This window comes from Hippopotamus amphibius, chromosome 16 (genome assembly GCF_030028045.1).
Source record: "Hippopotamus amphibius kiboko isolate mHipAmp2 chromosome 16, mHipAmp2.hap2, whole genome shotgun sequence".
NCBI classification, from domain to species: domain Eukaryota; kingdom Metazoa; phylum Chordata; class Mammalia; order Artiodactyla; family Hippopotamidae; genus Hippopotamus; species Hippopotamus amphibius.
The window spans coordinates 17,110,669-17,124,014 of NC_080201.1; the positions used below are offsets into that span (position 1 = coordinate 17,110,669).

At 35.6% G+C, this 13,346-nt stretch overlaps 1 protein-coding gene across 10 annotated transcripts in view; it reads right to left on the bottom strand.

Moving 5' to 3' along the window:
• Nucleotides 1-4,329: 4,329 nt before the first annotated feature.
• The window catches only part of NFAT5 (nuclear factor of activated T cells 5), a 120,808-nt gene continuing 111,791 nt past the window's right edge, over nt 4,330-13,346 (bottom strand). For all 10 annotated transcript variants that reach the window (XM_057713282.1, XM_057713281.1, XM_057713284.1 and 7 more), the window contains 2 exons: nt 12,659-12,902; nt 4,330-12,215 (listed from right to left, as the gene is read on the bottom strand). In XM_057713282.1, coding sequence (XP_057569265.1) covers nt 12,667-12,902 — 236 coding nt within the window. In that variant the 3' untranslated portion in view covers nt 4,330-12,215; nt 12,659-12,666. The remainder of the gene's footprint in view (nt 12,216-12,658; nt 12,903-13,346) is intronic.

The window sequence follows — 13,346 nt, forward strand, 5'->3', positions numbered from 1 at the left end:
CACAAAAACAGTGCTTTATTTCTGATCCACGTTAACTAACCTTCTGGATGTTTTTCCTGTATCATTGCTAAACTGATGACTTTCCTTTTAAGGATGTGTTTTGGTTCCATGAATTTGGGGAAAAAAACTGTAAGCCTAGAGTTTCACTAACTTTGGTGAACAATACTGGTGTAATATTCTAACTTCCTATTTAAATGACTGAGGTGCATCTTTAGTCACTGTTGGTATAATTTAAGTAGAAAATGATGGAAGAACGCCCCCTCGTGGTGCATAGGCAGAAAACATGAGAAATGATGCAAAGCAATGTTGCATGAAACTGGGAACAGCCTCTTACCTGCCAAGGAAATGATGGCATCAGGCTGGAGAACCTCATGTGCCAGATGCCAGCAGGCACTGCGTATTCCTTCCACAATATCTATAATGGCAGATGGCTGGGTGCTTCAGTTTGAAAACATTTGAAAATATTTTCTGTTGCCTTCATCTTCACTGCAGTTTTATACAGATTTCTAAAAGTTCCAAATGAAATAAATAAAATCCATTTCTACAAAACAGACCCATGCTCACTGTGAAGCTAGTGACATAGGCATTCAGGCAAAAGTGGAATCTACTGGGGAAGAAGCGATCAGAGGATTTAGTGATAAATTGTGGCCAGAAGCGTATAAGGTGACTTGGCTTGAGAGCTTGCCCAATAGGGCTGCTTCATTCTGAATGGTAATGGAAGCTTTTAAGATTCTCTCAGGGAATTTAAAGGACATTTAAGGAGATCCAGGAAAGAGAGTGGTACACAAATCAAGAAAAACACAGAATGCAATAAATAAATGCCAAGGGGCAATATTTATTCTGATATGCCTGATTTATTCTGATTTGCCTGATTTATTCTGATTTATCTAATCAATGGGCCAGGCATTCTTCTAGGCACTGGGAATACAGCAGAACAAATACCTATCCTCATAGAGTTTGCATTCTAGTAAAGGATAGAAGAACAAATGTCACGTGGTGATAAATGCTAGAAAGGAAGAGCAGCATAAGAAGGTTAGAGATGGGATACAGTTTTATACAGGGTGATCAAGAAAGATCTCTCTAACAGGTTATATTTGAGCAAAGACCGATAAAGTGAGAGAGCGAGACATGTAGATCCCTGAAGGAAGAACACGCCAGGAATGATGTGAGTGCAAACCCATGAGGCAGCAGCATGATCAGTGTGTTTTTAGGGAGGGCAAGGAAGTTAATGTGACCAAAGCAGAGAAAGCAAGAGAGGGACAGGTCAGACACATAGGTGGAATGAGACCACAAAGAGCCTTACAAGCATTGTGAAATGTAGAGACAGGAAGTCACTGGAGGGTTTGAGCAGAGGTGTAACATATAACATGTTTAAATCTGGCTGGTATGTGAAGAATCGAGTATAAGGGGAAATGATATAGAAGCAGGGAGAACTGTTGGGAAGATATGACAATCTAGGCAACAAATGCTTCTTTTGGATCAAAGTGATAACAGATGTATTGAGAAGCGGTTGGATTCTGGAAATATTTTAAAGGTCAGAGTAACAGGATTTGATGATGGATTGGACCAAGGTCAAAAAATAAACAAACCCTCAAAGGTATTTTGGCTTAAACAATTGGAAGAATGGAGATTCCTTTTGCTCAGATGAGGAAGAATCTGAAAAAAGTATTGGGGGCAGAAGTTGGGAGTGGGAAGGGGAAAATCAAAATTTGATTTCAGACATGTTATGTCTAAGATACCTGTTAAGACAGTCAATTAGGGACTTTCCCTGATGGCGCAGTGGTTAAGAATCCGCCTGCCAATGCAGGGGACACAGGTTCTATCCCTGGTCTGGGAAGATCCCACATGCCATGGAGCAACTAAGCCCGTGCACCACAACTACTGAGCCTGTGCTCTAGAGCCTGTGAGCCACAACTACTGAAGCCCGCGTGCCTAGAGCCCATGCTCCGCAACAAGAGAAGCCACCGCAATGAAAAGCCCATGCACTGCAACAAACAGTAGCCCCTGCCCGCTGCTACTAGAGAAAAGCCTGCATGCAGCAAAAGATTGTCAAGTAGACAGTTGGATAATAGTAACCTGGAGTTAAAGGAGAAGTTATGGCTGGAGATATACATTTGGAAATCTTCAACATACAGATAGTATATAAAGCAATCTGACTGGATGAGAGCACCTAAAAATTGAGTTATGATAGAGAAGAGATCTGATGATTGACCGCTAGCGCTCTCCAATGTTAGGAGGTCAAGAAGACGAGAATGGAAGACCAGTGACGCGGTAGAGATGAGTGCGGTGTCCTGAAAGCCAAGTGAAGAAAGTGTTTCAAAGACTGTCAAATACTGCTGATAAGCCCAGTGAAACAGGCCTGAGAATTGACTCCGGCCTGTTTCCATCGGTGATGGTGACAAGAGCTATTTCAGTAGAGCGGGGTGATAAAACCTCTTTGGAATGGATTCACGGGGGAATGGAAGAAGAAGTGATAATAGTATGTATGAGGGATGTGTGGTCAAAAAAATTATTTGATTTTTTTAAGAGATGAGGGATATTACAGAAAATTTTTATGTCAGTGGGTATGACTCAGAAAAAGTTTTGATGGTGGAGAAAGAGGACAACTATATATGTATATGTATAACTGAATCACTTTGCTGTACACCTGAAACTAACACAACATTGTAAATCAACTATAATCCAATATAAAATAAAAATTAAATTAAATATAAAAAATTAAATATTAAATATTTAATTTTTATTTTATATTGGATTATAGTTGAAAGAAAGAGGACAATTAAAGGAACATGTACTTGAAAAAGCAAAAGGATATGGATCCAGTGCACCAGAGGCAGAAGAGCAAAGTCGCGCCAGGACTAGTAATACTTAATAGGCACTTAGCTCCTGTGTGCCACGAACTAAGTAATTTTATACTGATTAATTTACTTAATTCTTACAACAACCCTAAGAGGATGGTTCATTTTTCTTTCCACTTTATATATGAAGAAATTGAGGAATGGAGAGGTTAAACAGTAGGTATAGGAGCCAGAATTTCACCCAAGCAGGCAAACTCAAGAGCCTATGCTTTTAAATACTAGATTGCCTCGGTACAGGCAGGGACAATGACAACACGAACTAGAGCACGAGGGCAGTAATCAATTGTCTTCCTGAGAGAAAGACCATTAAGTGTTGCTGTCGAGAAACTCCAGCTGCTTTTATACTTCTAGAGTCCCTCTGTGTCCTGAGCAGGGATAAATGATGTTCAGTTCTCTTACAGGCCTAATTATATGGCTGCTGAGAATTGTTTACTCCTCATAAGATGATAGAGCAGGACTGTTACCAGCTTGGAGTAAAGCAAGACAACTATCTCCCTTGTTCTGGACACTGTAACTTAAGTTATGTAACCCAAGATTGCATCACCCTTTCCAGCAGCCACTTGTAGTCCCATCTTCAGATCAGTCTTTTGCCCACATGTGCTGTTTTTTGGACCCAAGTATTTTTTATATTTATACTTAGTAAATTTCATTTGGCTATTACTCCTTTCCAGTGCTACTGAAGTTAATAAATGCCAAAAGACAACTTTTAAACATATTTAGAACAATGGCAGCACTGCTGTCACTTCAGACTCCTGAAGTGGCAACTCATTTAGATGCACACATTTAGATGCGTTAAAAAATTCAGTCACTTTCACAGAATCAACAGGCACTGTCTATATTTGATAAGAGGGTATAAGCATACTGTTTAAAGCAGCACTTCTGAAGCTTCTGTTATTTATATATCACATACATGATATTCATGTATCACCTATATTAGGTATTTATTTAGTATTTGTCTTTGACTCACATTTCCCCATAGTCTAGTAAGTAGATACAGTATATATATTTCTAATGTACATCCATACACACACACACACACACGTGTGTGTGTGTGTGTGTATATATATATATGTTTAAAAATAATGTTTACCCATGTATCACCTGAAATCATTTTGAGTACCGCTAGTGAAAAATAAAAAGAGATTGCCTCTGGATGTGGGACTGAGGGCTGGGGAGACTTGGTTTTCATCAAAAGCACCTCTATAATACATGTTTTGTTACCATATGTATGTAAATATTGTTTTACTAAACATGAAACATTTAAACTGAGTAAAACAAAAATTCTATTACACTAAGTCACTTGGTACACTGCTTGATACATTGTAACTATTCAAAAATATTTCTATATTTCATACCTTTTCCTAATGATTTTTTAAGTTCAGTCACATACTTATGTTGCATAAAATTGACATTCATGGATATGACTTCATTCACAAAGTCTGAGGAAAAAAGACAGTTAACCACTACAAAATGAAAACTTTCAATGTTTATTTTTGACTGCAGCTGTTTACAGAAATATAGTTGCGAGTATACAAATGTTCCAATAGAAGCAAAATATCTTTTTAATATTTAACAAGTTATCACAGATAGCTAAAAACATAGATGCAAATGAAACTCCCCCAGAGAATGAACTGAAAATATCTGGTGTCAGTGCTCTGAAATCCCAACTATGAAAGCCATATACACAAAAATGTAACCCTTATATCACTGCAGGACAATGGAAGAAGGCAGTTCAGTGGTTGATCAGTGTGCTCAGGCAAACAAAATTAAATAAAAAACTAAATGGCAGAATGGTAGCTAAACCACTTGAGAACAGGTTAATAAAATAACTGTAGTATATTTATTAAAAGACTAAGTAAAAGAAGTGAATGAAACAGTAAAAACTGTCAAAAAAGAAAGTAATAAGTACTTGGAGCTTATCAAGTCAAAGTAAGGGAACAAGGTGAGCAATACATTCATTAGATCAAAAGAAGGAAGCTCAACGTCACTGGAATCAGTCTGTCACTATAAAAGTCATAAACATTTCTGTGCAGGCCAGTTCTTTATTGGACACAGTAGTCTGATTCCAAAGCCACTCTCAAACATCTGAGACGGGGTATGTGTGTGTGTGTGTGTGTGTCTGTCTGTCTCTGTGTGTGTTGTCCTGAGGTTCATTAGCTAAAATAATAATAATACAAGCTATTTCAAATCAGGCAAATTACTTCTGGAAAAAAAAAAAAAAGCAGAGTGATGTGGTTAAACACAGAGCCTTTAAAGTATATTACAAGTTGGAGTCGAGCAGAACTGTGGTATGGTAGAATGCTTTGGGTACAGGAATACAGAGTGCAATAAAGTGGGGAAGAGGGGAAGGGGAACAAGAAAGGAGGAATGTAGCTAGAGCATCTCCCAACAGTTTGCCTACGTATTTCCAGCACCAAAGTTGTAGAGTAAGCCACTTACATTTCCACTGCTAGTTTTAAGCAAAGACAGCAGTGGTGATTTTTATAAAGTGAGTATACAATTATTTTTATTTTGAAATGTTCACTTTTCTTTCATGAGTTTATTAATTGGTGATATGTAAACACCAACAATTACGGAGGTACTGAAGATTAAAATGGGAGATTAAAATGAATGAATAAATCTACTTATGGTTAGTTTACATTTACCAGGATGCATATAACTGGGAAGGAAGAAATGCTCAAATTAAATAATACAGTGTCTTGTTTAACATCTTGTCTGAAGCATAAGTTCCAAGGATAGCTATATTTCTAGTGTATCAATTCTCATACAAAGCAAGCTGTTTTAAAAGAAGATATCTATAAAAAGAGAAATTAAATAAGGTGCTTTGCTGACCTGGCTAGCCATGTTGTTTAATAGCTCAGATACACGTGTAAATATAAGGAATGACAAATAATTTTGTTCTGAGAGTTGGTCTAGCCAGGCCAAAACTGTGGTCTGCTGGTAAAGTAAGAGGCAATGAAAAGAAAGCTTTTATCATCACTGCCCACAATGTACCCATTTTATGGATAAACAGGAGACTTTAGCACCCGTCAATTATATTAGCTATTTAAATGTCATAATAGTTAAAATAAATATAGAACATTACACCTACGTATTTAAATCAGTCATTTAATGTAAACGTTTTAGTAAGTGGTAGCAAAATGCCAAACTAAGTTAACTGAATTATCAATAACTAGATTAACTGTATATGTACATAAAATATACTGTATTTCTATAGGCAGTACTGAGAATAAATTATCATTGCCAATAAATGATTATGGATAACCAGGTTAAATTGAATTTACATTAAAAACAATGTATAACTGTGTCTGTGTGAGTGGGAGAAAAAAAGCCCTTTCTAGATCTTACCGTATACAGTTTACACCAGTGGTTCTCAAAGTTTAGCATGCATCAGAATCACCTGGAAGCCTTGTTAAAACAGATTGTTGAGTCCCAGTGCAGAGTTTCTGATTCACTATGTCTGGGATAAGGCCCAAGATTTTGCATTTTTAACTAGTTCCCAGGTGATACCGATGTTGGCTGGTGGGCTGAGGACCATACTTTGAGAACCACTGGTTTATACATACTATATATGTAGAAAACTACATGCTATAATGTTATTAATATAAAACAAAAAAATAGGAATAGAGCTGGTTTTAATTATCTCTCAAACATATAATTAGAAAGCTGAATATTTTAATGTTTCTAAAATGATTTTCTGAAGTATAATCATTTCCCCTTATAGTTACATTTCAAAGTCTTAAGTCCTATTATACAGTCATTTTAGAAAATATTCCCAAGTTGGCTATCCAAAATAAAAAGGGACATAAATATTCTAAACAGTTAAGATGTATTCATCAAGAAGGAATCATCATTAGACAGCATTCTTGACTTCTTTGGAATGGTTAAAGTGCGTAGTATCATGAGGATACTGAGAATATTGCATAAAGGTTTGCAGTCTTTAGTGCCACTAACAGTCACAGAAATACTCACATGGGGAAAGCAGCTTGATCCCTAAGCCACTACTATCCTGACCTGTTTATTGCTAATGGCCCTTTCTTCAGGCACCACCACTATGGTAAGGAGCTGGAACATAGGCAAAATTAACAAAATACAGAGGGACACTCAATCCAACTGTATCTGGCTGCAGGAAATTATTTTAGTTCTGGAGGGACTCAGATATAACTTCATTTCCTTTGATACTATTTTTCACAGGCAGATTACTAAGGTTCTGATGGGCAAGAAGTACACTAACAAATTATTTGACTCTGGTTAGAAAAATGGACATTACCAAGCTTTACCTAAACTATGTGTTAGTGATTTATTTTTACCCATCTTATAATTAAGATCAGAGAGTATGCTTCAAACACTTCCTTTCTGAGATTTAACTGTATACATTTATGTACTGCATACTATGTATACATAGTCTCACATACAGTGAAATTTTTGATAGCATTCAGATAAGACCTATTATTAGTTGGTCAAGATGAAGACAAATTTAGCTAATTTATATAAAGGCTAAGCAGTATAATTTTGTGATCTTTTACTTACCCTCCTTCAAAGAAGGAATTCTAGCTATGTAACTTTTCTGCTCCTCTGATGCCAAAGGGCGTTAGAAAGTTATGAAGTTGTTTTCTATGGTGATCAAGAAATGGAGAAAAGAATGACTAAATAGAAAAAACGAAAGTTGAGACTATTAAAGTCATTTGTCTATGTGTTTTTGGCAACAATGAAAAATAAAATTACAAGAAAGGGGCACTATCATGGTAAAAAGGCACTTTTCCATAAGCATTTAATCTAGATATAAAATATTAATTAAAAAAATTTCCTGAAAGAGAAAGCAGAATAAAAATAGAATTTTATTAATAAATGAGGTTAGAATAATGTGAAAACAAATGGGGATTAAATAAGTAATTAGAATACTGGGACAATTCTAGGTATTATTCTGATATTTACTACATTATGAACATTATCTTCACAATTTAGCTCTAGTGACACAAATAAGCAGAGAAGAAAACCTCTTTTTAATACATGTTATGAGATTCTACTACCCCACTCACTAGGGTATATACATTCTGAGTTATTTTTCTAATAAAGCTGATGAACTATACAGTCTCTCTCTTTCATTAAGTCCCTCCATATAACCAAAGGCATGCAGGTGTAACATGGCTGTCTTGGTTAGGGAGAAAGCCTGTGGTCATGAAGCAGAGTAAAGCTAATAGATCTCATATAATTTTCAATTAATTAGAAAAAATCAACTAGACAACAGATACTAGAACAAAAATTCTCACCAGAAAGATGAAAAATTCTCAAATTACTCCTAGTGATTATTTATAAACCATTTTGAATTTGAGACTGTGATTATTAAAGCATTTAATTTCTGGTCTATAATTGTTGATGCATCTAAACAGATTTCACTTTTCCAAAATAAGCATCTATAATGGCTTAAATGGTCAAAAGGAATTATTATCTTAGTACTAGAGGGACTCAGATATAACTTCTTTCTCATTCCCTTGGACACAATTTTTCCTAGGCACATCAACTGAGGTTCTGATGGGCAAGAAATGCACTATAATGAAATTCCCAACTACAGCATATACAGTATTACAAAAAAAGAAAGGAAGGAACGTCCCTCATTAATACTGCTTCTATAATAAACAAAGCCTTTTAAAAACCTGTTCTAGCAAGACTGGTGAAAAGATTTGCATTGGTTAAATAATAATGTGATACTCTAATTACAAAGGTAATATGATAAAGCTCAGAAGCAAAATATGACTTCTAATTATCTTCTCCCATGTTGGTATGCGCATATAATGGCATGACAATAAGGAATAAAACACGCGCACGCACACACATGCACACACACACGCATGCAGACACACAGATAAGCTCCAAGCATTAATGTGAGTTGCTGAAAGCAAGAACAATTGAATGTAACAATATAGAGGAATAAAATGTGGTTTATAGTTTATTTAGGTCCTTCTGCCATAAGTAAATTTAATAAACTGTTGTTTCCAAGGCCTCTGTTGGCTCATGGAGTCTCTCCTATAGGTAGATATAACTTGTAACAGTAATCTTGAAACTGCATTATTAGCACAAGTATCAACCACTGACCACTAAGCTAACGCTTCAATAAGAAGGCAAATACTTTTTGTAACCAAATAGTATGTTCTGAATGCTGTACTTAACATTGACCTTTTAGGGGTAAGGAACATTTAACAGTGTTAAAAAAAAAAATCCATCATTATTGAATAAGAATATGGTATCTTAGCACAGCCCTTGTACAAATAACCACAAAATTTATGAAAATAAAAATTGGGTTTTCTGCCTCCATCCAATCAAACCACTACAGTTCAGGTGTATGTTCTGTTCTAAACTTAGATATTATAAAACAGAAAATTGGTCCCTGGTGACTTGGCATTGGCAATCAGCATCTTACAATGATAAACTTCCTGCTAAATAACGTAGTCAGCACACAAGCCAGTCTTCTTGCCACCACTTCATCCATACAGCAGTGTTAACATTCTAACTGGAACTTGATGAACAAATAGACTTCCTGAGGCTCCTGTGTAATCTCTTGGAAAAAAATTCAGGAAACTCAGAAATAGACTTACAGCATCTTATTTCTACTTGTTATTTTTATACCAGTGGATAAGCTTTCTGACATCAGTCAACACTCTGCAGTTCGAGGTGTACATTTTAAAACCGAAGCACTGGATTGTGTGGCTGATCCTTCTCACAACCTGAACTATACTGGGTAATTTTTCCTGATGGGGTGGGGAGAGAGAGAGAGATATTGAGGAACATGCTTTTGGTTTAGAGAATTTATAAAGTAGCTTTGGATATTACAAGATGGGGAAAATGTTATTAAAATTACAAACATGGGTTTTTTTTTAGTGTCTTTATAAATAAAAGGCATAGAATACAGAAAGCCAATTAATAATAACAATAACAACAATAAAATATTAAATATATAGTGAGCAAAGACTGAATGGCTCATTCTTGTGAAACACCATTTGACAGAACTGCCTGGATGGGTTTCCTTACTCTAACGTTTTGCTGAGTGAAAGATCCGGCGAACACACAGTAAGCTGCCTTTAGCCCACTAATCACATCAAGGAACTGCCTGATGGAATGGCCACAGATGAACAGGTTATTTGTTTCAAAAGATACTTAAATACTCAGTAAAGACATAACAAACCCCCCCTCACTTTTATCAGACGCCACGTTGTGGTAGAACATCAGACAAACTCACAAATTTACCACAAAAATGTGTGGCAAAAAAAGAATAGTTTATATATATGTATATATATAAATTTCTATATTTATGCCAATGTACTCACTCAGTACAAATAGCAAAATAGTATACCATTTCCTAAATACAAAATATAGCTTTCCAAAAAAATGAAACACACATTAGATATAAACCATCCAAAACTTGAACGATTGAAAACTGTATTCAAAATTAAATGACCCAGAGTAGGTCTCTTTCTGAAAAGTTCCCTTCATATCGGCAAGAAGCCTGTACTACTGAAAACATAATTCAATGCCTCTCAATCAGAGAGAGAGAAAGAAAGAAAGGGTTGGGGGTGGAGGGAAGAATAAATGAGAACAAAGAGAAAAAACAAATTCAAGAAGAGCACATTCAAGAACCAAGGAAGACCATCACAAAAAGGGGGAAAAATCTGGCTGTATAAACAAAACCAACACCACAAGTTCACAAAGTTCAACTAAATGTACTGGATAGAAAAAATAAAAATAAAAAACAGAAATGTAGCCTTCAACAAACAATTAACAGGCTATTTTGTACACTTAAAAAATAAATGAAATGGACAAGAATGCCAAAACATCTTATCTACATATAGAAGCCACATACAATTTGGCCTTAAACTGTATTAACAGCTTTCTACATGCCAAAAGGAGAGTAAGACATAAGCATGTGTCCAGACAACAGGTTGTAGTGAGAAGCAGGCATCCCATGGGTGGTGAGAACACCCAAATCTGTACAACTAATGCTACAACTGCAAGTTCTGGAGTGTGTTATTTTGCTCTCTATAGATGTAACACAAATTAATTCTTCATATTAAGTCAATGATATGACCCTGTAAAGCCTAAGGCTTGTGGGAACCATCAGGTAAGTGACCACTTCAAACTGTAAAGCACTGAGGTGACAAGTGAATTACACTCACTGCAGCTCAGGGAGAAGTGATGTTTCAAGAAGTTTTAGTTTGTCTTTTTTTTTTTTTAATTAACATTTACACTGTTTCCTATTAGAGGGAAAAATTTGAAGACTTCAGAACAGCACCGGTCGTGGAAAAAAACTGCATTGTTTCCTGTTTCTCAGGAGTCAGCTCCCTTCATTCCAACTCCTGTGCTGCAGGAGTTGCTGGGTTACCCCAGATCAAAGTGGTCTTTTCATTTAAGTTACTACAGGGTCACAAAGGTAGTAGTATATTACTAATTGTCTAAAATAAAGTGGAGAAGAGGGGAAGAATAATATAGATGAACATAAAAAGGGAATACCAGTCTAAGACTGGGATAAGAAGAAAAGAGACTCAAATTACTCTGTCAGTTTTAACTACTGTAGGAGGATATCAGAACATAATTTATCATATATTATCCCCTTCATTTTTTTTTAGTAGAGCAAGATGCTTAGATTTTTCTATGCACAGTTCTGGCTAAAACCCTTAACAGAAACACAGAGAATTAACAACCCTCTGAAAAATAAAATCAATAGCTTTCCAGCTGTTCCCAGTTTGTAAGTGTGTTGTCTGAGATAAATAGAGGCCTCTTATCTGTGTAGAGCTCTTAATACAGCTTACTTGTCAGAATGTTACCCCTTCAGTTTCTCCATAAAAACTGAAAAAAGATTTCTTCACTTTGGCCAACAGCTGCGCTTTCTATATTGAAAAATCACAGCCTTAGTTATTATTTGAACTTTCCTTTTTCAAAAGCCACTACTTGACTAAAACAATGCAGGAAAGAAAATATGAATGAAGAACAAAAGTAAACATGAAACATGAATTATTTTCTAATAGCAATAATAACTGAGTGATCCAGCTTATCAATTTAAACTGTACTATTAAAGGAACAGTGCCTAGGAAAATAGCAACAATTAATTCTGTCAGCTGGAAACTCAAATAGATTCTCAGTTATCGCTGTTATTAGGAATATAAAGTATAAAGATGTTAACAATGGTGGTTAATCACTGCAATAGGTAGCATAGGTGTGCTCTTTTGCAGTCAGAGTAAAATCTATCCATTTACTCAATCACAGTTTTTCATATTTTGTTTTCTTTTTAAAGTAACAGTTCAATAATCCTCATGGAATCACAAAATCTCAGGATATCTTGAAACCAGGATTTTCTTCATGGAATTTCTAAAAAAAGAAGAAGTTTAATATAACTCACGAGGGAGGGAAAGCATTTACAAAGTTCCTGTCGCCCTGAATGATCTCAAAGTATATGACAGCACTATAAATGATACTTTATCACATTTACACTGTCAGACTTTTCAGATTCAATATTTCTTTCTTAAGGAGTGGAGATATAAGACATAATTACATCCAATACATAGTACCTTCATCAGCTGTTCTGTCATTCCAGGGCAAAGAAGCTTAGAGCCAGAAGGAATGCCCAGTATTAACAATACGACGGTACGCTATCGTTCCAAGTAATTTATTTAAAAAGTACCATCTTGTAAGCAAGCCGTATTTTAAAAGATCAGAGTCTAAACAGTGTTATTACTTAACTCAAATCTGCTAAGAGTAATAAAATTTATTGATGCTTTTCAATAAGAAAGATGCCAAAACGCAATACTTACATATCCAGTTAAAAGGAGCCAGTTAAGTTGTTCCCTTGGTTTTGCAATGAAACAAGCAAATCAATCTTTTCAATGTTCTGACTGGTGTTTATAGAGGATGCCAGTGGAGAATTCTCTGGCATTTGCTGAGAAAGAAGTGTTGTCACAGGTGGCTGGCCCTCATTTTGTGGTTGGCCTGGCTGACTTATGGCCATCAACTGATCTGGCAATGTAGCTGGTCCAGAAGTTAAAAGCTGACTACAGTCTGCAGAGATTTAAAACAGAGAAGCTACCTGATTAGTTATTTTCTGATAAGATTCGTAAGAAGGTATTTATTAGTGGCTGGGTTAAATTCATTACTGTGTTCACTCACTACAGAGTTAAAAATGAGGCACCTGACAGCCTCCAAAAAGGTTTTCATCAAACAGTAGCAGAATTCATCCTAGGTTTCCTCCAAGCAGTATAAAAATACAATATTGCTTAGTTATCACCATAAATCCTATATAATTTCCTTGGTGTATAAACATTAAAGAAACATGGTTTTCTACCTCCTCGGAAACTTACTTTAATTGGCTGAGAAATTTTCTGTCATTCTTACTTCCTTTTCCTTTCAAGTTTATATCTTAAAATGATAAACACATACATTTATATATATATGACCACATTTAATCCTCCCAATCTCCTTGTCAAGTATGTAATATCACCAGCA